The sequence below is a fragment of the Crassostrea angulata genome, chromosome 4, assembly GCF_025612915.1.
Source record: "Crassostrea angulata isolate pt1a10 chromosome 4, ASM2561291v2, whole genome shotgun sequence".
NCBI classification, from domain to species: Eukaryota; Metazoa; Mollusca; class Bivalvia; order Ostreida; family Ostreidae; genus Magallana; species Magallana angulata.
Genome location: NC_069114.1, coordinates 42103231 through 42130761, shown reverse-complemented (window position 1 = coordinate 42130761; position 27531 = coordinate 42103231). Strand labels below are relative to the sequence as shown.

General features: G+C 32.5%; 1 protein-coding gene across 4 annotated transcripts; it reads left to right on the top strand.

Annotated features, from left to right (window-relative positions):
- Window positions 1-134: 134 nt before the first annotated feature.
- LOC128179414 (ras-related protein Rab-24-like) lies at window positions 135-27531 on the top strand. 4 transcript variants are annotated; one of them, XM_052846825.1, is made up of 8 exons: window positions 135-308; window positions 20327-20395; window positions 20681-20827; window positions 25258-25357; window positions 25654-25704; window positions 25814-25891; window positions 26217-26301; window positions 26612-27531. In XM_052846825.1, exons 1-8 carry the CDS (start codon window positions 180-182, stop codon window positions 26613-26615), a joined length of 663 nt encoding a protein of 220 aa, XP_052702785.1. In that variant the 5' UTR covers window positions 135-179; the 3' UTR covers window positions 26616-27531. The 4 variants fall into 4 exon arrangements, with proteins under 4 accessions (XP_052702785.1, XP_052702787.1, XP_052702786.1 ...); XM_052846827.1 differs by lacking the exon at window positions 135-308 and adding an exon at window positions 10008-10324; XM_052846826.1 differs by lacking the exon at window positions 135-308 and adding an exon at window positions 11697-11890.

Here is a 27531-nt window from a genome sequence, read left to right as displayed (position 1 = left end):
TAATCATTACTTGAAATGAAATGTTTTTAAAATAAGCACATAAAATGGCAAAAATGCAAAACACGTAACTTCTCCGCATATCTACATCCGGAAATATTTTCTCCATGCGTTTGGGTTTTTTAATTAGTGTGAGTTTGTTTACTTTCGGTTTCTTGATTTTTTTTTTGACGACTAATGTTATGGCATCCAGTGGGAGTAAAGATGGACAACTACAGATTAAAGTTGTACTTTTAGGAGCAGCTTCTGTTGGTAAAACCTGTCTCGTCTCCAGATATGTCCACGACAGATTTACAAGTAATTATCAAAATGTAAGTGGACTGTTCATTAACAATTTTGTCAAGTATCTTTGGTACATCAGAGACATGTTATTTATGTCTCTGGGTACATCGTTTACATGTTGCAGTCGTAGAAGTTTGTGTATGTTGACCATGGAAATCGGCCCAGTAAGTTCAATGCTTAAACTCCTAATTAAACTAATACTATATAGTTATGGATATGGTATATGGAGTCTGGATTGTGCATGTTTCCTTCAGGAGTCATCCAATGTTTGCGGGGGAGGAGTGTAGTGTGTGCATTTAATGACTGTGAGTGTTGGAGAGGATAGCTCAGTGGTAAAGCATCAGACTAAAATACAGGGGTTCTTGGTTTGATTCCTGGTCTGGGCTTGTGTTTCCTCTCCTACACAAAGTATCATGCTAGGAATATAAATTATGTATTAAACAAAGACTAAGATACGGGTATTTACTGCATTTCAAAATTAATTGCAACACAAAAAATGTTACAAAAAATACTCCATTTCATGAAAACCACAATTCTCACATCTGTTTATAAGTTTTAAGTTAAACTGAATAAGTTATGGCAGCTACGCTTTCCTCCAGGATAATGGAGTTGTTGTCTAAACAGGACTCAGGAAGTGTTCTTTGAATATTTCAGAAAGATTAGTGTGATAAATATATTATTCTACCCATAAATGTATGATAATCTATATAACTACTGATAATCATAGTTCACTTATCAGTAAATTTCAGGAACCGCTATTTATAAATTAATGCAATTGTGACCCCATTTTGGCATGCAGGAAAAACTTTTTATAAATATTCAGTGTAGGTTATAAATGATTGAGGATGTGCCGAAACAGGATTTGCTCTAAATTTATTGTACCGGTATATCCAATAAAAAATCATGTAAATCATTTTTCTTGATGCCATAATTTCTTGATATATCGCTAAAAGGTGCATCTTCTTGCTGATAGGAACCTGTTCATTTTCAAAAAGGTCAATGTCAGTTGAGAAGGTCCAACAATATCTAGTTTATAGTTGTTTCAATAAAAACTACAAGTTATATTCAGATATTGTTGATAATTTTGACCAGACTGAACAAATTACTGTGGAATTTGCATATTGCAGGTATTTTGTAGTAACTACATGTAACATGTTCAAAACGTTTTAACAAATGTTCTTACGACTAACAAGGTTCTCATCTGAAGGTGAATTAAGAGCACCTGGTAACACTATATAATTATGCAATCGCATAATTTTGATACATGTTACAGCAAAACTCGGTTATAACGAAGTCACTGGGACCAAAGAAATTACTTCGTTATATCCGTAATTCGTTATAACCGTATAAGATCTAGAAATTCATTAAAGTTACATAGCTGGGGATCCAAGATGACTTCGCTATATCCGTGAATTCGCAATATCCTTGTTCGTACTAAACGAGTTTTACTGTATATGGCTTAATCAAAGTGTAAAACAAAATATCAAATCAAATATAATCTGATATAAATATTGAAAAAAAAATAAATTTTACCTATCATTATATGTAATTATACTTTAAAAAAAAACAAATTTCAGAATGTTATTGTAAAAGATTATACTGTGAACTCTTTAAATTGTTTGGGGGTCATTTATTCATGGATTGTATTTCAGGGTTTTTTTAACTTGAGACTCATGCTCATGAAATCCCTGAAAATTAAGCCACCTTAAGTTCTGATGAATCCACTCCACCTCTGTGAATTGAATATATTGTGGTTGAAAAACTTTAGAACAATTAAGTCTGACATGTGTATATGCAATCATACATGTATATTTTGAAGTGCCAAGGCTGAGAAAAAACTGTAAAAAATCTGGGTCCAGAATATCTTGGAACAGACTATAGCTACTGTTTCTGTTCAACAAGAAATGTTGGGACAACTTAAACAAAAGACTGTGAAGGATTGATATTTACAGAGCAAGTTTACTTATTAAAAAACTATTGTACTAAAGTTGTTAGAGGTTGCAGCTTCACCAGAATTTAATCAAGTAAACCAATAGAATTAAATTGAATTGAAAATACAGCCATGCAGAGAGCAGCTAGCTTGATAAACACAGTGGTAGAGGACAGGTTTTATGTAAATGTGATGTCTAGGAAGTTTGTCAAGGGTTTGAGGAACTTACATTAGTACATGTACTTGGGTTTTAATTTATTGAGTACACTTAAAGATTTGTCAGGCACATAAATGTAACGACATGCAAAGTAGTCACTGTAGGAAAGAGAGACTTTGTATTTGTTGGTCTGACCTGAGTCAGGAATTAGAGGGCTTCCAATTTGCAAAATCCTATAAACTTGTCCTCATTGTCAGCTATTGATTACCATAATCTATGGGAGGAAATTTTTTTTTTACTAGAGTTAATCTTAAAATAAACAATATAATAGTAAATCACCTAACCAATGCAAATGCAGTGTAGTTATCCCTGTAAAATGACAAGTGTATGTGGCACATGGGAACTTATTTTAAAAAATATCAATGTATCACCAAACTTTTTGAATGGATTTCACATTATATTGCCTGCGTGAACCAAGCTTCTACCTTTATACACCCAAACACAGCTAGAAAAGTTTCAAAAGTTGAAGCGCAAAATATTTTTTTAACAAATTGTTCATCCATATGGAACCCACTTAACCTGTCCACAGGCAAATTAATAAGGAAGTTGGTGGCCAAGTGCCGAGGCTTTTATCTTTTTCCTTTTTTAAGTGGCACATCTTGACAATAAATTGTTGGAATATGCGGTCTGATGACGAGTGTTTAGTCAAAATGGTTTTTTTAGGAGCACCGTCCGCAGGGAAGACATGCTTGCTGGGACGGTATATAAATGGAAAATTTCAGGAGGGACAGAGGGCTGTAAGTAGGGTTAAGCTTGAAAGGAGGTTGTTTATAAAGATTGAATGAAAGTAGAAAAAAACAGGAAATGTTTGTATCAAGCTTGATTTAAAAGTGAAATGAACAAGATATTATATTGCTACCCTTTGTCATTTTAAACAGCAGATGTTGTAACTTGATTTGCATGTTATATGATGTAATCTATAATGCTCTACAGGACTAGAACTTAGCTATTTCGAGCCATGCCCTAAATGGATTACCAAGACCTATTTTTTAGTAATTAGTTCTATTACAATATCAATGCTTGTGTAATTTAAGAATTTCAGGATGGGAGATAAAAATAATCCCCAAGATTCTCTTTAGTATATTAAATCAACAGATGAAATTTTGAGGCTCAGAAATCAGTTATAAATTTAGGGTTGAGAACTATCAATGGCATGGTTAAGGGTCTCAAGGCCACATTGACTTTTTCATCATGACTAAATTGAGTTCAAAATAATTGACCTCTGTTTGAAATTTGAGGATTTTAATTAAAAAAAAAAAACTAATCATGAATTGGTCTGTCCGATGTGTAAAGACAGAATGTAGTGAATTCCCTCGGGGTCATGCTGTATTGAACCAGACAAACTTGCTGGATTTAACACTGACCTTTTTAAAATTTGTGAGAATTTCAAGGTCATTGAATACAACACCTGTCAGATAGATCTAATGATATTGATCGAACATTGAGTGCATTTAATTACATGTAAGTGAGGACATTTTGTATTCATTTAATGGATCTTCCTGCTTTTGCTCTTCAACCTATGATTTTGTAATGATTAAGCAATCTTCCAAATAGGAGATATTTGTTTTAGTTATAATAGATTTCCTTAATTAAAGATAATTGGAATTGTAGTTGAAATGCATGAATTTTTATTATACTGTATACGGAATACAGATTAAGCGTGACATAACTTTTGACATTTGACAGCATAGTCATCGATTGCAGTGAGAGTTATCTTTCTTACCGGGAAAATGTGCTCTTAATGTATAACAAAATCATATATCAAAAACATGCATGAATCGGGGGGAGGTGGAAGAGCCCCCCCCCCCCCTTCCTGAGAAAAATTAAATTTGATGAATTCACATGGTGGAATTCCCGCAAATAGGCAATTACACCTCGTACTCCCCCCCCCCCCGGAAATATTCTGGATCGGCGCATGAGAAAGGTCAAATCTTTCTTTCACACTACCATAACCGTATTTATTTATTCGATATAATCATCTAGATGCAAACACATGCAAAAGGAGTCCTTTTAATTTGTGGGTACATGTATACGTTATTTTATTATCTGTAAAATGTACAGGTGCATCTATTGCTGCGCAATTACTCTAAATTTGATGTTTTAAATTATATTGAGAGATACTACTTTAAAAATACAAAAATCACTTTTCTAATTATATAAATAGCAAAACTTTCCGTGTCTGTTTCACGCCGTGAATAAGGAATTTTGGAATACATCATTAATTTTTATCCGAAACGGACATACAAATAATTGTAACGTTATATTTTGAAAAGTTTCCTTAATTTAAGTATTGAACTCTCACTGAAACGGAAACTTTGGTTTAGAACGATTTAAGACTGCCAAATAGTTGCAATTTTCAATTTTGTGTTGTTGACAATGCCTTCAACGGGAACGTTGGCGTGTTCGTTCAAAATTGTCACCCTGGGAAAATGTGCCGTAGGCAAAACCTGTTTGGTCACCCGGTATGTGTGTGGGCAGTTTGCGGGCGATGTGGATAGTGTAAGTTTTTCAAATAAATTTTTATAACATCCCAATTTTGTTATATTCCTATAGAGGCGATGACGCACTTGATAGCGAAGGCTCTCGATAACCCCGGGGTCGGGTCCTATTGGTCGCTGTAAAAACTGTATTACATATATCCTTGTTATTTTGCAAACTATTTCACTTTATTTATGCTCTCTCACAACCCAGGGGGTTAAAATAGATATATAGCACGTGAGACAAGCTAAAATTTTGTTAAAATGCATAAGCGCCAAATTTTGGCCGCTCTTCTTATATGTCATCCAAAGTGCTGAAAATGCTGAGGATCGCACAAGTCTCGAAAATTAGGAAAATTGTAGAAGATGTGCTTTTAATTTGCAAACAAGACTACATACATTGATTCTTACCTTTTTATTTTTTGTGATATCTTTAACTATCTTTATTACTTTTAAAAAAAAATGTATTATACTATCGACGATCGACGCATCGATTGGTTTCGGGTATAGAAAATATGTTTATTATATATACATATATAAATATGTCTAAAACTGGAAATAAATCTACTCTAAATAAACCTGTTTCATGCACAAGCGTATAATACTTGTATAGGGTCATAGTAGGGAGCACATTTATTGAATGTTGCCAGTATTATCACGCATGCTTATTGTATATCGCTTATAATTATTGTGGACTTTGGCAAATAAACAATTATACAATACAAAGCTAGAATTGTCAAATATTATATTGACGCCTGCATGCTGGCATTAAAAATATTACAAAAGTATTATTTCTATTCTAGTCTAATGGTCCTCGGGTCATTAACCTAATGGGGCTTACCGAATCTTTGAATTGGTTGAATAAGGGTCGATAAGGTGTAGAATTCATATACAGCATGTCCTTAATAATGTTTATAAGGGTGTATGCAATTTAAAACAAATATTTACATCATCAAAGTGTTTCACCAATATTAGTTTGAATATCGATTTAAATTCTTAATGATGTAAACCCAGGTACAGCTTTGTCGTCACAAGCACTTGTTTATGTATTAAATTTAAAAGTTAACCCTATAGAAAAATAATAACACAAGGTACTCCGAATTTCGTAGCTTCGGGTCTGTAGCTCTCTGTCTAAAAAAATTCGGATGGACAACCGGGAGCTACAGACCTGCAGCTACGAATTTCGTGGAGTACCCTCTTCTGCGAATTCGCTCTTGGACGAAACGCAATGGGACAGCGCTTACTGTCATTCTCTTTTAACACGAATTACCCATAATATCATATACGGCATGCTTCCATTTATTTACTTCTATATGTATAAGCAGCGTCCGCACATTGCTTGCCGGCTGTAAATTTGTTTCTTTTTTATTAAAGAAACAAGCGCCTCTGTTGAAACTTGTTAGATTATACACCCCCCCCCCCCCCCCCCCCAAAAAAAAAAGTCTAAACGTAGAAATGATACTTTTTTGTCTAAATTTTATGATTTCAAAGATGCTCGGCATGTTATGTCCAATGTTTGTTTATTGAATGAAAATAGAAATATTATTTATAAAAAGTTACAAAACGATAAAAAAAGCAAAATATAGTTTAAGTATTTCAAGGGTATTTTGAGAGAGGTTTTAAGGGATGCCTTTCCATGTTTTAAGGAATTAGATATGGACATAACATGGTATGAAGAAGTGAATTTAGAAATTATTAGAATTATAAGTGTAACAACATATGTTCAGAGGATGGTGTTATTTATAGATTTTCCACCAAATATTGAGGAATTATAATTTCTCTGTGAATTGAATATGGTATATATACATGTACGTATTATCCAGTTCAAATTGTCATAAGGGTGTGTTGTACCAATTTTAAGGTGGTATGGGAAACTTCCATTTTGTAACGTTCTTCCTATCGAAGTAAATAATAGGATCAAGTATTACTTTATAATATTTTTCTTTCCAGATTTATTACATATCAGCGTAGCATAATTGGTTAGAGGGTTCACTACGAATCTGTAGGTTACGAGTTCGAATTCCGCGGGGCCTTTTACAATTTTTACACATTTCCAAATTTTTTAAAAAACTTATTGTTTTGTCAAACATTGTAAAATTTGAAAAGTATTTCAATTATAATGTACTTTTATCCAAACTAATATCGGTAGATGTTCAATATCACATTAAAAAATGATTTAGAAAACCTGATAATGAGGATCTAAGACTAGAGATTTGTTAATAGTTCATGAACATTTGAAGTATTTCAAGAAATGCAGTGATTCCTTTTTGTCCTATTTGAACAAAATGCGACAAAAAGCAACAAAAAGGCACGAACCAGGATTGATATACTACATGTATTGTATAAGGATATTAATGGTTTGGCTTGAACCTGTTTTATTGTTAAGATGATTAATACAAATCGGATTGGGCACAAGCTCTGTAAACTTAAAAGGTCATCTCTTGTGATTTTGTTGACACAAAAGGATATACTAGTATATTGACATCGTTTATATGGGGACATTAGAACGACCGGTCTACGATGCATATGCAACACCGATGCTTTGTGGTTGCTTACCAATCTTAACTAACTGACCCTAAAAAGATTGGAGAAACCTTTCTGGGAGCCCTTTATGTCATTTGCAGGTCTTGTACGATCAGTCATGTTGTGCGTTTGTCATTATTAACTTGACAAAAGAAAAACCATTCTTTATGAATTCTCAATGACATTGGAATTTAACATGCTATGAAGCAAACAGCCACAGATTTGAAAATGAGCAGTAAAGGTCAGAGCTATTTCCAGATAACATTGCAAATATTTAAGACGAAGGATCGACCGTTAAATATAGTGTCAAGTGGTTTTTGAAACAAAAGATAATCATCTACAATGTTCGCATATAGATCAGGAAAGAACCCGTGCTCGTTTATCTAAACAGGAAAGGCTTGGAAAAGCAAATACTCATTTTGCTCAAAACAATGTGACGACCAATGATTCTAACAGAGTGACTTTCACCCATGGAATCTGCAGGAACCAAAACAGAGGGGCAACCGTAATAATCACAATTAGTAGAAAGTATCAGTTGCGTAAAATGTGGTGTTCGAACAAGCTTTTTTTTTTAATTTCAAAGTTTACCTCCTCAAACAGGTGTTATAGAGACTTGTTCGTATTGCAAAACATACCAGTCAGATGTTTTTAGAAGTAGATTGTTGATGGAGAAAGACGCAGTAGAGATGATGCTAGAGGGAAAAAAGAATTGGTTTTTACCGTTCAACATGCTGCCATCCGAGGCAAATAGTGTTCAATTTTAAATATGACAGAAATTAAACAAAAAAGTTTGAGTGAGTGGCAACAGCTATGTAAAGTATGATCAGCGGTTCCTTTACTATTTGGGGCTTCTGATCACAAAAAAAGTGATACTAAATAGCATTGTGGGAGTCAGCTTAAATGAATACAACAAAAGACATACAGTGGTGGTTGCAGAAAAGTCAGTTTTAAAAATGTTTCTATAGGGAACAGTTGTCTCCATGGTTCTTTAGTAAGGGGGTTCCAGATTGGAGTGCTTGCATAGAATCCCATGTCATTCTATGAATTTGGGTTCTTGTGCAAGTGACGTATCACATAAATCTGGTACAATTTTAGCAGAATGGAATGCAATGAAGCACATATGCCTCATGATTAGTGGATTTCATGAAATGATCCGGCCGAACAACAGAGGAGTGGTGGATTACATCTACAAAAAAGGGGGGGACTTATTCTCAAACTATTTGCATTTGGATTAGGGAAATGTTGACTTTGTGTGCCAGTCAGAGCTTATTTAACAGAAGCAGACAGCACGAAAGCGGATGCAATTTCGAGGGAAAGTTCAGCCGAATGCGAGGCGCTTGTTCATGGTATTCACAACGCCCAAGAAAGGGGAAAATCAAATGAAGACTCGCTATTTTTGGATAGAAATTCCTAAAGCTCTGAAGATAAATATTCTTGTTAAGAGATTTTCCTCCAATATAACTTATTCCGAATTTTCAAAAATCAGATTGGCAGGTGTTAGCTATTCTTTGTTTATAGAACTTTAGTATATAGGACATCTGTAAAATACAATGATTTCTAGTAATGTGTAATTAGGCAATTAAATTTTATTGAAAAAAACCTTTTAAAAAATTATTAAACCTTGAAATTAAGTTCATGATGCAAATCCATTTTAAAAATTTTGTGACCTCAGAAATTTTATGTACCACCAACCACAATATATAGAGATATGCAAATGTTTTAAAGCCTTCGGACTGTGCACTTCCTCTTTGTTTTGATTGGTAGGAAAAAAACAATGCTAAACATGACTGTCAACGAAAGGGAGATCGTTTGCTGGTGATCTAATTTATGATTTTACACGATGTCTACGGACAGAAAGAGAGAAAACAATAAGCTACAAAACTGCATTCAATAAATTAATTGAAATAAAAATATTAGTTGGGTTTCGGAAGGAATGCTTTTCTAAATTTTTATGACTAACATTTAAATTAATTCCTTTCCTGCATGGAATGAGACGTGAAAATTTGTCTTTTGTTTTAAATGATGTGCATAGTCATTGTATTATCATTGTCAATTGTAGTGACAATGAGATTTCGATTACTGTGGAATCATTTAAATTCGTGGGGGTCAATTTTTGTGGATTGTTGGCTTTTTGCTTATTCGTGGGAATGTAATTTCGTGGCTTTGTTGGTTTACAGTTTAAGTAAGAAAACTAACCCTTACAAAACTTGTTTTCGTGGAGGACGTAAATTCGTGGAGAGGGATACCAACGAAAACCACGAAAATTGAGCCATCACGAAATATAATGATTCCACAGTATGCAAAATGACGGTTAACTATAAATAAAATCAACAGTTTTAGTTATTAAAAAATCATTTTTATCAATACTTGATTACAATTTACTAAATTTATAATATGTGTGTTCTATATTTAAGAATAATACCTTAAGCTATGTGTTTGTAGTACATGTATAAAAGTTGTTCGGTAAACATTTTAAAAGGCTTGTTGAACAGACACCCTTTAAAATACAGTGGTCCTTCAGGGGTTTTCCTGGTCTTTCCCCACAAATATTTTCCCCATTTAAAGACGAGCTTTAGTGAGGCGTTACGATACATAACTTTTATTTGTACAGTATTTGTGTTTGTATATTATTACAGAAAATAAGTAAATACGATCAACAAAATGAGGACGATTTTCACTTTGTACTGCATAACTGCATACAAGGGTGATTTTTGTACTCGTGAATAGTAGAAGTACAATTGCATTAACTGCATAACGATCCAGTTTACGTTGATGGGGATATCTAGTAAAACTCCCAGTGAGGTTCAAGTAAAGATGTTGATGCTTGGATACATAGCTGCTGGGAAAACAAGTCTCATTGCTAGGTTCATTCAGAACAGATTTCACAATGCGGACCCTGTAAGTCTTGTCTTTAACTTTTTTACTTACAGGAATCAAAATTGTACAATATCAGGTATAAGCCCATTTTAAAACTTGATTGGTCACAAAGGAATCGTTCAATGAAGCATGGAATAGTTTTGTCGATTCTTCTTGACTGATCTATAAAATTAGCAGTAAAAGTTGATCAAGATGGAAAACAAAATGATATCTTTCTGAGTATTACATGATTGGTATTTTGGTGTTTTGTTCACATCAGTTTTGGGGTTCATTTTCTTCAAAAAGGAAATATCGGTGACAACTATATAGTTTATCGAGATAATTCTGCTGGGATCGAGAAATAGTATCCTTTGAGCCTATTTTTCCCAACAGGTCAGCTATATGTGCCATCCATTGGCGAAGATTTAATTAGTTAATTTGTTTTAATAATTTAGGGTAAGTTTGTTTTCAACACAATTTCAAGCAATAACCGACAATTTTCAATTTTTGGTTATTGCTTGAAATTGTGTTGCTGAATCTTTTTAAATAGGGACTTCCAGGCTTGTAATCGCATTGTATATGCAACATTTGCAAGACTGTAGAACCACGAACTGAGTCAGTTACATGCATATATGATTTGAAGATAAGGGGAAAATTTTGCGGGTCTTGTGAAATACCAACGTATATAAGAATTTTTACTTGAGACAACAACCATCTGTTTTGCCCTTTTTTGTGTACTAGTACAGTACAGGGCATATCAGTTACAAATTTTCCTGCTCTAAAGAATTTGATACGGTAGAAACTCAACTTGATATGGGTTGGTCATATTGAAATGAAAAGGTAAAACTTTAAAGACCAACCTTATCCATTTTAGCTCGCCCGAACCAAATAATTCAACTTGAACACAAGGAAAGAGAGGAAGGGATAATTACAGGAAATAATACGATTTATTATCAACAGTATCCGGGGTTTTTTTTTTCATTCGAACGATGTTTATACATTGTAGCTTGAAAATATTTGCTTAATGTCTGTAACCATGTCATTAGCTTATATTAATATATGCATGTATAACCACTTTTCTACTTTTTCTAAAATCCTTCCAGATTTTACCTAGCTTATTTGGTACATGATTTTATTAAATATAAAATATATTTTAATGATTATTTCGTCATTACAAAAGTTTATAAAGCTTTAGTCATCAAATGGGTTTTTTTCCATGGATACATTATGTATCCTGTCATTTTCTCAGTCTTTCCCTAAAAATGTTCCCCATGCTTTATAAACGGAGCTTGAGTCATTACGATATGTGTATATTTTAAGTTTGAAACAATAAGTGTTTGTAACTGTACCGTATTTCAGAAAATTGTTTTGTTACAATCAACAACAGGAAACGAGTTTTCAATGTTTAGATACGTTTAGTTGTGCATTTCACTGTTAATTGAGGCACGTCCACTCAGTATTGTAGGTCAGCAATATACATTAATGGGGATATTTGACAAAACCCCGACTGAGATTCATATAAAAACTGTGATGCTAGGCTACTGTTTTGCCGGGAAGACTAGTCTCCTCGCTAGGTTCATTCATAACAGATTTTACAAAACAGAGGCCGTAAGTGTTTTCTGTTTTAAAATTGTTTGATTGTAAATCAGTCATTTGTTCTACTGGGCTAAGGCCCATTGTGAACCTTGAAAGGCATTTGCCGTGTAGAAAGTAGAGAGTACCAATTTAGAGGTATAACTTTGAGAATACAGCTTTATATTTGTCGCATTCAACTTAAGAATGAAATTTTTATCGGATTTTAGCGATGTATTAGTTAATGTGATTTAGATGGCTTTTAATTAAGTATTATTGCTTTTATTTATCGATCTTCAATTGTCATGACCGCTTTGCAGTCAAGTTAACTGCAAATTTATCGAACATTTATTGAAATATTGGGAAATTTGACAACAATCGATATAATATTAATGCTAGTCTAGGATACAGAATTTAGAAATTAAGATAAATACTACTTTTCATTCAACATTTATAAAAATGTATGAAAATCTGACAACAATCGATAAAATATTAATACACAATATTATACACAATTTTAAAGTAAAGAAAAATACTTACCCGTAAATGAAAATGACATCTATTTATCATGTTTTAAGTAAAACCAGACAAATCTGTAAAGGATTGTCGTTTTAAAACGCGACTAGTCAAAATACTCTCTCTTCGTACAATTCTACTGTTGTTGAGCTTCCTGTTTTCCCGCCTGCTATAAATACAATTTAGTTCAACACATTCATTTTTTATTGAGTACAAATTTTTATAAACTTTTATATCATTATTTGATTAAAGCAAGAAAAATATGACCTCAAAAGACATACTCAATTGTATTTTAGTGAGTGGAGTGTCCTAAAATATGTTTTTGCTGAACGATAACTTTAAACGGAGTGAATTTAAAATTAGATGTACAATTGTTTAACTCGAATACAGAGATGCTACCCCAGTTGATGCGGTCAGGTTTTTGGGAGATGTAATAATAAGGCTGCCCTGTCCTTGATATTGCTGACGTATCTCAATATCAAGAGGGATCGTGACATTCAAATATATAATAGTAAGGTAATTCGCGACAATATTTTTCGTGGTGACTAAAATTACCAAGCAATCTTTAATGCAGAAAATGACAGGTTCGCTGAAAGTAAAAATATATTCGCAATACGAGGTTCTCATGAAAAGTTGGCCTAGGTATTAATAGGTCTCCGTTATATGTATTTTGCAAATATAGTAACAAGGGTCATTTGAAAAAAAAGTTTGGGTATTGAGATACTTGGTTACAAGATTTATGTCGTAAATATGTATGTATTTTTCATTCTTTAATTCAAATAATAAAGTTGTAAATAAGATTATGTTAGGAAGGGGGCGTTCCAGTTGGGTTGAAAACAATAACATTGTATAATAGATATACTTGCTGATAAGATTATACTATTGGTTGTTAAATGATAGTATACCTTTACAATATGATATGGAAATAATACAGGGGTTCATGGTCTATTTTCTATCTTCAACCTGATTGTTTATGATGACTTTTGCAAATGGCTTGGACACTGGTTTCGCGTTAAAGTTGATCATCCTCGGTGAAACAGATGCAGGGAAGACATGCTTGGTTACACGATTTATCCATCATGCTTTTATAGAGCATACTGCGCACGTACGTCTTTATTGATATAATTTTGGTTATCGTCGTCCTTTTTTAAAGTAGATTATTATTTGTTCTTACAATAGGCATATGTTATCGTTTACATGTTTTTACCTTGTTCCCTTGGCTTTACCAGCTAGATTGCTGTTATAATCTACTTAAGCCACGTTAAACTTATTTTTTAGCCCATTTCGAAGAAGGGAGGGCATATTGCTTTGCTGCTGTCGGTCTGTCTCTCTGTCTGTCTGTCGGTCGGTCGGACCACCAAGAATTTCCGTTTATTGTACTATTGAAATGAAATTTAGTATACAGATTTATCATCATAACATCTAGGTCAAGTTCGATTCTAGGTACGATAGAGCCATTTTCGACAGAGTAATGCACCTTGGACAATCCTCTTGCAGTGTCTGTTCCTTCTCTTCGCAGAAGTTGGACATATTGTAATGAACTTTGGTATATAGATTTATCGAAATGTTATCTAGGTCTGATGTTTTATGTGTTTGATCAAGTTATTTTCGACAGAGTTATGCACCTTGGACTCAGAAAAAATCCAGTCATTTGCAGTTTCCGTTCATTTGCTTAGAAAAGGTTGCACTTAATGTATTCATATCTAGGTTAAATTTAATGTTTCGTACGAACAAGCTATTTTTGACAGAGTTATGTGCCATGGACTGAAAAATTCTAATTATTTGCAGTTTCCGTTCATTTTCTTTGCAGATGTTCTAAGGGAGGAGGGCATAAGTGTTTCACAAACATCTCTTGTTTTTTTTTACGTCCCCTTGTGTGTAGGAGTTTTGAAATTCCTGAGAAAACTCAAGTTTGTCTCTTTTTAGTTGTATAATATTGTATATAAATAATCTAAAACAATAGATTTTTAAAGTTCTCTTTCTTGAATTTAATGCGATAAAAATCACCAAAGCACATATTTGATCAGTTATTTTTATTGTTGCAAATATTTCATCATAGGGTATTTCTACTTGATGAAATTAACATGAAGATAACGAAAAATACCAGCTTTTGATCTTATTGTCAATATTTAAGTAGTCGCTGGATATTTTTAGGATGAAATTCAACCATTCAATCGATGTTCAGGCGACTGAGTGTTTACTTATAGGGGACGAAAAGCTTTCAGTAATGCAGTTGACTGACTGTCTAAGTTCCATTCTACTTTGCTAACGTGTTTGTATGTGTTTCTTTTTCTTTTTTTAGCTCACCTGAGCTGAAAGCTCAAGTGAGCTATTCTGATCACATTTTGTCCGTCGTCCGTCCGTCCGTCCGTCTGTCCGTCTGTCCGTCTGTAAACTTTTTACATTTTGAACTTCTTCTCTAAAACCGCTTATCCAATTTCAACCAAATTTGGCACAAAGCATCCTTATAGGAGGGCGAATATAAATTGCAGAAATAAAAGTTTGATCTGTATTCAAAGCGGAGAAAACCTTGAAACTGTAGAAAAGGGGGGGGGGTGCATTTTTAAAAATCTTCTTCTCAAGAACTACCGAGGCAAATTCAACCTAGTTTAGCATAAATTATCCTTATGGGAAGGAAAATATAAATTGCAAAAATTATGTGGTAATTCTGTTTCAAATCTGAGTTATTACGAAAATAATAATAAAGGAAATGCGTGTTTCAATCAGCTTAATAGCTTCGGGTTCGGCATCCGGTAAAATGATTCCATACTTCTAAAACGAGGTTCTTTGTTTAAAGCAGCCATGACATTATACGAAAAAGGGTCGATCTGAATATGAAGAATTTGCATGTTGTGCAACAGTTCGCGTATGAAGGGAAATTTTGAAACATACAAAATATATTGGTGCCGATTTTGTGAAGTAAATTGAGGCTAAATATTTCAATGCGTTGACAGTTTTCACACATGACGTTGGTGTTAGCTTGTTCTGATTTTCGTTTCGTTCTCATTATGCTTTGTAACCTGGAAACTATCGTCTGTATTTCGTGATTTTTACGTATCAAATCAAACAGAGACTTCGGTAAATCAAACAGTTAACTGTTTACCTGCGCAAATTAAGCAAAATCGGATGTAGGGGTACTGAAATACAATTCATTCTATCGGTAATTCGGCATTATCTTTTGCGTAATGGTACATGTTGATTAATGCAATAGGTTTTGTTGAGATGCTCGGCATTTTTTCGAGTTTATTCAGTTTAAATAGAGTTTGATATCGCTGACGGAAATATGTAGGTATATAGTATACATGTATATATATGATTCATTTCGAAAAAATAAATTGTGTTCTTTATTTGTTATACATGTAGTGCATGTTTCTTGTGTTTAATTGTTTACAATTTCTATTTACTAACCATATTTGAGTGTTAAGCTTCGAATTATAAGCAAGAAACAGAGATTTGCTCACAATTCTATGTTTGTACACAGATCTTAAAAACTAAAGCTTAAAAAAGTAAAAAATTTGTCAATATTTATTAAGAAAATTTTCAAAGTCTGTTCTTCCAGAAACCAACTTTAACAACTTATTGTATTGTAAACTTAACCTTTTTAGCTCACCTGAGGGTGGGGCCACAATGGGGGGTCGAAGTTTAACAAAGGAATATATAGAGTAAATCTTTAAAAATCTTCTCCTCAGAAACTAATCAGCCAGGAAAGCTGAAACTTGTGTGAAAGCATCATCAGGTAATGTAGATATAAATTTGTGAAAATCATGATCCCCGAAGGTAAGGGTGGGGCCACAATGAAGGATCGAAGTTTTACATAGGAATATATAGAATAAATCTTTAAAAATCTTCTTCTCAGAAACTAATTAGCCAGGAAAGCTGAAACTTGTGTGGAAGCATCCTCAGGTAGTGTAGATTCAAAGTTGTGAAAATCATGACCCCCGGGGTACGGTGAGGCCACAATGGGGGATCGAAGTTTAACATAGGCATATATAGAGTAAATCTTTAAAAAATCTTCTTCTCAGAAACTAATCAGCCAGGAAAGCTGAAACTTGTGTGAAAGCATCCTCAGGTAGTGTAGATTCATAGTTATGAAAATCATGACCCCCGGGGGTAGGGTGGGGCTACAACGGGGGATCGAAGTTTAAAATAGGAATATATAGAGTAAATCTTTAAAAATCTTCTTCTCAGAAACTAATCAGCCGGCAATGCTGAAACTTCTTCGGAAGCATCCTCAGGTAGTGTTGATTCAAAGTTGTGAAAATAATAACCCCTGGGGGTAGAATGGGGCCACAATGGGGGGGGGGGGTCGAAGTTTAACATATGATTATATAGAGTAAATCTTTAAAAATCTTCTTCTCAGAAACTAATCAGCCAGATGTTTCTTTATAATTGTTAAGACTTTGGCCCCAGGACAATTCTTTGGCCTCCCGAGAAGGTTCAGAGTTTGATGTACGTTTATATCTAATATATAAACTATTGTTAAGGATCATTTTGAGAACTGCAATACTCAACATATGATATGACTATAAAATCATCTTGTTAGAAAAGGGACTAATGATTATAAACATAAGAATATCCAGGGGAAAATGGATTTTATTTATACAGGATCTACATGTATTATTGTACATTGTCCAGATAGTTTGTATTATGACTCCATTAAGCTGATTTTATCATACCTATTGTTCCTCAGGTGAGCGATGTGGCCCATGGGCCTCTTGTTGTCGGACTAGAGGATGTCTTTAAAGAAAATCGAGGGAACTAACAAAAAGAAACTATTTAACATACTTTATGTTTAAACAAAAAAACAAAACCAAACGTGTTCAAGCATATTGTACAATGTTTATTTGACACTGATAGTTTCCGTCATTTATACACAAAACCTACCTTATCAAGTATCGAAGACTTTTATTGAGAAATACAGATGGTTTTTAATTCATCAAAACAATTAATTAAACGTAAACATGATATCCATACAAAAAGTAGGCTTCTTTTACCGCATATCAGAAAGATGAGTAATTAACAAAGAAAAAATAACATTAAATCATGCTTTTATAAATATGTATTTGTTTAGATCACCAAGGTTAGTTTTTAGTATTATTTTCCATCTGTTTTTCGAAAGGTTTTTAAAAAGCTGGGAAAAATCCTTTTGTAGCCAAATATACATTCCAAAATGTTTCTTTACTCTCTGCAAATTAAATTGACTTACAACGGTACATTTACTTTTTGTTGATATTGATTTTGAATATACACTGTATATCGCCGTCATGTGTTCTTTTCTATCGGAAAAGAATCAAAATGAAAACAATTGATGTTGCAGCGGCAAAATAGAAGACAAAGAAAATAAAGAAGAAATTGTCAATATGTTGGGTTTTGGTTGTGGATTCATCAGGCGTTGCCTCTGCTTTTGTCGATGATTTGTCCTTTGCTTTAGAATTCATGTAAGGGGGTGGACTGAGATCTTCAACGCGGTCTTTCTTTGAGGTACTTCGTTTGGTTTTTCGAATCGCTTCCCATACTTTATGCAGCCATCCGTCAACGTTCAACCTTGGGCTCGTTTGGGTATGATGACAGTTGATGCTATATGTTGTAGCAAAAGTGATCAAAGTACTGTAGGTAAGCATGCTGATCAGATACATGCAGAATACAGAGGTTCTGTTGCTGGTCTGTGGCATTTTGTCAGCAATTAGCGTCATATACACTGCGAAGCTCAGAAGAACTGTCATTGCAAAGGACATTCGTTCCCCACTGTCGACAGGAAGTTTGAATACAATGACGTTCACCAGCCCCAGAAACACAACTGGAAACACGATGCTTATTATGTCAAACAGCATTCGTCTTTCTAAGGTTATGGATATCACCACACGTTCTATATTTTTCACCTCTAGCAGCTCTACCTCCGACTTTATACCCAATATTTTCCATTTACCGTTAGTTTCGAAGTCTATAATGTCCACTTTAGCAAGCCCCATTTTAAGTTTTGCAGCAGACGTCAAGGTGGACAGATGTATTTTACAACGATGAACATCATTTGGATAGAAAGTTATATCTGTTGCACATGTCGTGGTAAGGACTTCCATGAAAAACAATCGCGTCTGCCCATTGCTCTCAATCTCAACTTCTTTTGTATTTGGGTCCCCTTTGTAGATCAGAAACTCTTCAGCGCAGTTCAGAAGATATAGGTTTGGTGTCCAAATGTGAGAAAGTGGTACATTCAGTCCCTCGATGTTTTTGTTTGTGGATGGATTCCAAGTTAACATGTCGTCTTTCCACTTCAAAGCGATTGCAGTTACCATGGTCAATTTACCGTCCACGACGTCAAATTTATTCAGAGCCTTCAGACTAAATTCCATGTCTAGCTTGATCACTTCGGTCTGATTTCTCCGAGGAATTATAGAATTGGAATATCCTTGCAATATTTTATTTGTTAAGTTTACAACATCGTTATAATCTTCACACGAAATATCCGAGAAATAGCTGATTACAATTAAACACAGGAACAGGGATATTCGAAATTGTGACATCTTACCTGCTTTGAGGTCGATCCTAGAATAATGCAGCTGGACTGTGTTTGTGTTAAATATATAGCTAGCAGTTAATCAATACGCCTTTCTTTCATACATTAAAATGACACCACGTATTGAATCCAATCTAATTCATCATTAGATTGCTCCCGATAATTGTTCTTATTGTTAGGATGAACAAGAATTATTAAATCTTTAGATACTATAGACTCAGGTTAATGAGTTTAATAAGTTTGTTCTAATCGTGTTAAACTATGGTGCTAACAATAAAAGTTTCTCATTACAGCCAAAACCTTCAATAAAAGCTTATCAATATTTATCATAGATTATTGGTTTATATTTTGCACGACAGCATTATTAATTTCTTAGAATTCTGTAGGGTGCTCAAGATATTTCAATGTTGATTGAAAAAAATAGAACATTTTAAATAAATCTTATAATCAGATCGTTAAGAAGATCAATGATTCCTGGATTATGGTTATCAAAATTAAGTTTCCATAGGATGTGACTAAGATCTATCGTTGTCAAAGTAATCAGAGAGATACATGTATAAGATGATTTAAATGCAACGTTAAACACCATGATTACCTTAAATCATATGCTTCAGCATTTGAATTACTTGTGTTTTTATTTTTATTCATTCATCGATTTCCAGTTATACTCTTAGAAAAACATTTTAAAAGAGATACCAATAGAACTGCTGTAAATCAGTTAAAATTTAAGATTGAGTTTTTTTGTATAAATATTTTATTGTTACGACCTGAAGATTAAGCTTTTCTAATACAGGACAATAGCTACGTTATTCACATGAAACAGTAATTAAGAAAGTCTAAAATTAGTATGTCGCTGTTATGTATGTTTAATTCCACTACATGTGCATCTAAGCCTCTGGGTGTTTGTTGAGAATTAAAGAACTAAAAGAATCAACAAGAGAATAAGTAAATGAAATTCTGTGAAAAAAAAATCGAAAAGTAATTCAACTATTTTTGTCTCAATCAATACGTCTCGAGTCAAGTAGGAATATAGGCATGGTTTATTATTGACATGATAATTAACAATACTATAGATTCTAAAAATATGTAAAAACTAGAATAGAAGTATATATTTAAAGTCCTAAATTTTTACAGCGATATTTTATTGTTATTGATTTTTTTTACTTTAAAGCTTTGTTCTGATATAATTAAATATTAATGAATATTGATTTTATTGTTCTTATTTTGTACACAAAAATCTGAAATGTTTGTTGAAAAAAGTTTTGTTTTCTGTAGACTGTTGATCACTAAAAATTTATTTTAGTATTAAATCTTCTCAAAAGTTTTAATGTATGAGTGGAAATTGTCAGCGACACTTATAAATGGATAACAGCGAGTTTTGGTTTAATCAGGAATTTTACTTTGTGAACATTTTAGATTTAAGATATGTTTTATGCTTGTAGACGATTGGCGCTGCTTTTGTTTCAAAGAAGATTGAAGCTCTTGGAAAAAGAGTAACTCTCAATATATGGGTAAGTCTTTGTTATATTTATAAATATTTGATTAGTCTTTTAATTCGATTGATGATTACTAGTGCCAGTTTTAAAATTATTTTTTAATATCTTTTTTTAAATTATTTACATTTTGCCGTGAAGTTTAATTTTTCTAAATACTAAAAAAATTGTCTAATCATTCCACTGCCGGATGTTAAACATCACAACACAGACGTTATTTATTGATATTATTGTTTAATTTGTTTATTCATTTATTGATTTAATCAATTATTAATATGTTTTTTATTCTCTATTTACTGATAGGACACGGCCGGTAGCGAACGGTACCAATCTATGACTAAAATGTATTATAGAGGCGCTCGTGCAGCCATACTGTGTTACGACCTTACTGAAAGAACAAGTTTTGATAAAATTAGGTACTGGGTTGGAGAACTTCAAGAAAACGAACAAGTAAGTCTTAAAAGTAAACAGAAAAGTCTGTCTTAGATTTAAAAAAAAATACTAATTTTTACTGCGGGTGGCAAAAATCTAAACTTTGAACTAAAATTTGGTTTGATCAGTTTCATAACCTCTTTCTCAGTTTTGCTGTTATTATATGCCATAGATATCCAGGCATTAAATGTATATTTTTACACGATGATTCAAATGCTTGGTAGTTTTCATCCTTCAAGAGTATATTATTTTTGTCTTAGGGCTCAATTGATCTTTCCTGTTTACTATGAAACTATTATTTATTTATTTAGAAATTCAACCTTAGGCAATGCAGCCCATCAGTTTACAATAATTCACATATTACAATATAATATAAACAATAGACTCTTTGGAGTAAACTATCTAGCCAATTCAACAAAATCTGTTACATAGCATTACTAAACAACAATGAAGGGCTTCCGTGTGTGTTAAAACAAAAGGTTATTCCCCTTATAAATGGAAATAATGTTCTCTTTTTAAACTTATATTCATATGAGGTTCTAAGATATGTTTATTCTAATAGAAGATAATATATTACGATTCTTTAAACTAAAGATTAACTTTTAAATAATAAGAACAACACTCTTTAGCTCACCGAGACGAAGTCAAGGGGAGCTTATGCTATACCCCCGGCGTCGGCGTCCGGACCTGGTTAAAGTTTTTGTTGCATGTCCTGTACCTAAGCTATTACTTGTCCTATCTTCACCAAACTTGCATGGATGATCATCTGTACCTAAGCTATTACTTGTTCTATCTTCACCAAACTTGCATGGATGATCATCTGGACCTACTTATGGACTTGAAAGACTTGGATGCTGAATCTGGGTCCTAAATTTCAGATGCTGGAGGAGGTTAAGTTTTTTGGAGCAGGTTAAAGTTTTTGTTGCTTGTGCCCTTTGATAGCAATATCTAAGTTACTGCTGGTCCTTACTTCACCAAACTTGCATGGATGATGCGTCTTATGATACTGATGCACCTGACAGGCTTGAATGCTGAATCTTAGCCATAGGTTTCGGATGCTGGAGGAGGTTAAGGTTTTTTATAGCTGGTTAAAGTTTTTGTTGCAGGTGCCCTCTTATGATGATATCTTAGTTACTACTGGTCCTAACTTCACCAAACTTGCATGGATGATGCCTCTTATGATACTGATGCACCTGACAGGCTTGAATGCTGAATCTGAGCCATAGGTTTCGGATGCTGGATGAGGTTAATTTTTTTGGAACAGGTCACATGTTTAATAGATAATAGTACTATTTCAAATTTGCATGGTTGATTAAACTATAATATGAATGAATCGCAGAGGTAGCTTCAGATGCAGAGCTTGATCTCCATTATCAAGGATTTTAAAAAATATATCTTAGTTATTACCAGTCCTAACTTCACCAAACTTGAATGGATGGTGTGTCTTATGATACTGATGCACCTGACAGGCAGGGATGCTGAATCTGAGCCATAGGTTTCGGATGCTGGAGGGGGTTAAGGTTTTAATTGCTGGTTAAAATTTTTGAAACAGGTGTCCTCTAATGATGATATCATAGTTATTACTGGTCCGTACTTCACCAAACTTGCATGGATGATGCGTCTTATGATACTGATGCACCTGACAAGCTTGAATGCTGAATCTGAGCCATAGGTTTGGATGCTGGATGAGGTTTTGTTTTTTGGAACAGGTCACATATTTTATAGATAATAGCTTGCATGATTGATTTAACAATATTATGAATGAAACACAGAGGTAGCTTCAGATGCAGAGCCTGATCCCCATTATCAAGGATGCTAAAAAAATCTCCTACCTCACTCAAACCTGTTTGATAGATAGATGTGTATGTTGTTAAATGATATAACATGATTCCTGTGATATAGTATTGTATGATATGATACACAATTGTTTAATATGATACAATATAATATAATGTTATATTGTAAAAAGTCATATGATACGATATGATATTGTATCATTTTTTTTATATTTTATGATATGATATTGTATCATGATATTGTTATATATAATATTGTATATTATGATACAATGTTGTATAATAAGTATGAATATGTGTTGTTAATTTATTATTTTATCACATGATATTGTTACATATGATATTGCAAGATATAATATAGTATCGTATGATACGATATTGTAAAATATGATATTGGTTTCTATAATATAGTATTATGTCACATGAAATTGATTGTATTATATGATATTGTAATATTATATAATATTGTATCATATGATATTATACAATTATTTAATGCTTTAGCAGTCAATAGACCAGACAATTTTTCCCTTGGTGCAGGGAACAGGTCAGTATGATCTATTGCCCGAGGCCAACGGCCGAGGGCAATAGATCATACTGAGCTGTTCCCTGCACCAAGGGAAAAAATTCTGGTCTATTGACTGTTCAAGCGTTAAATAATTGTTTTATTACCTAATTCCTTTTTTAGTTTTCGGGGTTTACAATTTGCATATTGCAGATGGTTTTCGTGCCATTATGCAATATACTAAGATTTTGTTTTCATCTTTTACATGCACAAAACCTGTTGCATGCATTACAACATCTCAATTTAATATTAGTTCACACAAAGAAGGGGGAATCTTCAACCCATTAGATTTTAAATAAATGTAGTCTTTTACCTTATATGAGGTTTTAAAACTATTGAATTTTTGATACTCCATTTTGATAACATTGAATTTGGTTTCACCAAATACTAAAAACAGCGTTTATGTAAAGGAATATACATTCCATGAGAACTATCGAAAGGATGTAACATTATCATACCCGCGTTCTGAAATACGTTGCCAGTCCAATAGATCGCAGACTATTGGCCGGCGGTCCAATAGATCGCAGACTATTGGCCGGCGGTCTAATAGATCGCAGTCTATTGACCGGCAGTTCAAAATTGACGCAAATATTCAATATGTAATAATTTAATTCTGGTTGTAACGCGCTTTCTGATTGGCTAAAAAATTATTTTATATCGTATAAAGAATGTTGCCTACGTCATAGTAAGACTAACGTCAAAAACATATCAATCCGCTTGACGTTACGTTTGAATTTTGTACAATTTTACGTCATTTTAAGGGTCAAATGACCGTTTTTATCTACAATGAAGAATAAAAAAATTAAATTATAAGCAATGAATTCATTATTTATTTGTTTTATACGATATAAAATGGTTTGAAACAGTTTACGCTTTTTTATAAACCGCTTCGCGGTTTATAAAGCGTAAACTGCCCCAAACCATTTAATATCGTATAAAACAAATAAATAATGAATTCATTCCTTAAATAAAACAACAAAATCCCTTTGATAAGGTAATATAATATGATATTGGTTTATATCACATGAAGTTGTATTATATGATATTGTAATATTTATTTTTTATCATATGATACAATATGTATAATTTGATATTGTATTATATAATATTTTACTATATTGCATGAAACTGTATAATTTGATACAATTTTGTATCAAATTATGTGATACAATATAACAAAATACGATAATGTATCATACAATACAATATAATACTATATTAAACAATATAATATCATATGTTACAATATTATGATGTATTATGTAATATGATATTGTATCATATAATACTATAATGTATTATATATAATGATATTGTAATGTGTGATCAAATACGATAATGTATAACATAATACAATGTAATATCATATGTAATAATATCATATCTCATCATTTTTTATTACGGTATTTTATTGTATTATATGATATATATTGTAAGTATGGTAGGATGCTATATTGTATTTTATATAATTGTATTGATATCTTATAATACCGTATGAAATGAACATATGATTATCATACAGTTTTTTAACAGATGATATACAATATTGTGTCAAAACAGTTTCCATGAATATCCAAGATTATAAAGTATGATTTTCATATAATATGATAACGTTGGTCTCATACAGGTGATGCGTCATAAGGGTGATGCCTCGTCTCGGTGAGCTTTGTGATCTGTGATTACCTATGTTTTCAAACATGTTGGGAATTTTATAGAAAGTTTATGATATACTTATTAAATGACAGAAATATGTTTTTAGACCCCCTGTTTGTTATATTCTTGTTGATACGCAATATTAATAGCTCTCATTTAAACAAAATTATTTTATTTTTGCCATGCATGAATTATAAATTCATGTGTATTTCAATAAATTTTATGCTTTGTTTTAGTCTTAAATATTTATTATTTACTTGCAGATTTACTTTATAAAGGTGTTTTTTTCCAACAAATTTTAAAAGAAAATAAAGCTCTAATATATTATGTATATCAAGGAAATCTTTCGGTTTTTTAAAACAGTATATATGTATATGTAAACTGAAGAATAAATTTCTCGTGTGAAATTCATTTTATTGAAAAAATTATTTCAGCATTGTCGCATTTATTTATGCGGTACAAAGAAAGATTTGATCGACAATGACACGAGAACAAGAGCCGTACCACAGAATGAAGCTGGGATAATAGCACAGGGTACGTATTTCAATATTAAAACAGTTCTAAATATTATAGCGATGGAGTTACATGAAAAATGAATTACAATGATAATAAAGTGATATGCTTTTCGAGATATTTTGATATATACGTACACTCACACGTGCATCAGGGTATTGAATATTAATGATCGAAAACAGGTAAATTAAAGTTCAAGTTTCACACTCTATGATACACTGTATGTGTGGTTGTGTGTTAATGAGTATTGTTTTATAGCTCTTTTAAGCATTGTACTTTGTATATTTTAAACTGACTGTTGGACGAATATTTTTTAGACTTGCAAACGGAACACTTTGAAACGTCAAGTTTAACTGGTGAAAATGTAGGTAAGGCAAAACAAGGGTGATAAATTAATTCTCTTTTTTGCTCTTTGAATAAGATTTGATACAAATTCTATCAACGTGGGAAAAATTCAATTTAATTTAATTTTTGTAGAAGCAGTATTTCAACGAATAGGAGAAGATTATGTTAGAAATATGCATAGTTATCCGGAAAATCAACCGAAACAAGAAGGTATTGCTATTTTATTGTTCTGTTTATGGTGTATACTTATACTGAATTTTAATTTAAAGTTGTACTATCTGGTTGAACAAAACCTGGATTTTCCATTGTGTGCTAAATTCGTGTTTAGCAATGACAAATTATTATGTTGGTAATGAAAGAGCCACCGCATGCAAGTATTTTCCCTGTAATTTAGACTACCCAGCCAGACACTTTTAAACAGAGCTACATTTTATCACGGGGCGACTTTATTTTGTTATTTCCCAATGATAAATCCTTTGTTTTGTAATCATATTACTAAGGCTAGTCTTTTATTTTGGGGGTTTTCTTTCCACAGACGATACCCAACAAGCCTTTCATATAGGTAAATCTGAAGAGAAAGGAACAACTTCATCCTGCGCGCTGGGTTCTTGTTTTAAACGGTAAGAATACACGTTCAAAAAATATTTTAAACGCTTACTTAAAAGACTTACAAGTTATATACATCGGTTTTTTTTTTTAATTCATGTTATATATATTCACTGTGCGCCAAGAATAATACAACAGTCAAAAACATACAGTAAGAATTTCAATCAAAAACTCGTCTACATTTCTTTTTCAAAATTACCGATATCGTTGGAATACATCCTCTGGGGTTTTACCTTTATTGCTATTTTCCTGTTTTAGATGTAGATGTCATTAATCGTGTTTATATTGTGATTATTTTTTCATTAAATCCAAATATAATTGCAGGTGAAAGTTTACAAAAAGCTCTGAAAGTGTGTTGGGTAATTATGAACGTGCACATGAGTGATCATTAAGCGGATGTTTGGGTAGATGAAAGGCTTGTCAGATTGTGTGGTGTCTCTTTAAAGCACGTCAGGGTATTGCTGAACATTCTTTTTGTCAAATATCACTGTTTGTAGAAAAATATATTTCCGCTGTTGTTGATATCAGGCTTATTGCTTGACGTAATCATCCACCGAAATGAGTTGTGAAATGAACGCTATAGACATGGTGTCACGCACACCATGAAATCGACAATTATGTTAACAACTTCTATTTTCAAAGGTTTATAATATATCAGCATTTTTGAAGTAAGATTAAAAAAAACTTAACAAATGTACATTATTTTTGTTCTTTATTAATGAACTTTTAAACAACTACATTTGGTGTTAAGAAGGAAAAATTCTTCTTATTTTAAAGAAAGTTGAACGTAAAAAGAAACAATTTAAAGCTCACTGCTTAGATTTTTGCATTTATGCTATTTTTTGAACAAATCCATATCTTTAAGTTATTCTTGATATTCCTTTATGATTTAGAATTATTTATAGTCTTTAAAGTGTAATATGTTTTATTGATGGCTTGAATTTCATTTTTTTTTTAAATTAAACATCATGTAAATCAAATGCATATAATGATATGATTAATTGATGCTTTGAGGCAACCTTATTTATGTTATCTTTCATCTCGTTATGTTTGTAAATTGTTATAGATTGTTAATTTGTTGACTTTGTATTTTGACTGTTATGGTCAAATATCATTTAATTGGCGTCAAAAATATGTGTGTATTATGTGTGTTGCATTATTGCCGTAATATGTTGTTTTGTGAAATAATATCGATCTAAGGCTATTTAATAGTCATTTTGTTAAGTAAACTATTTTATATCATT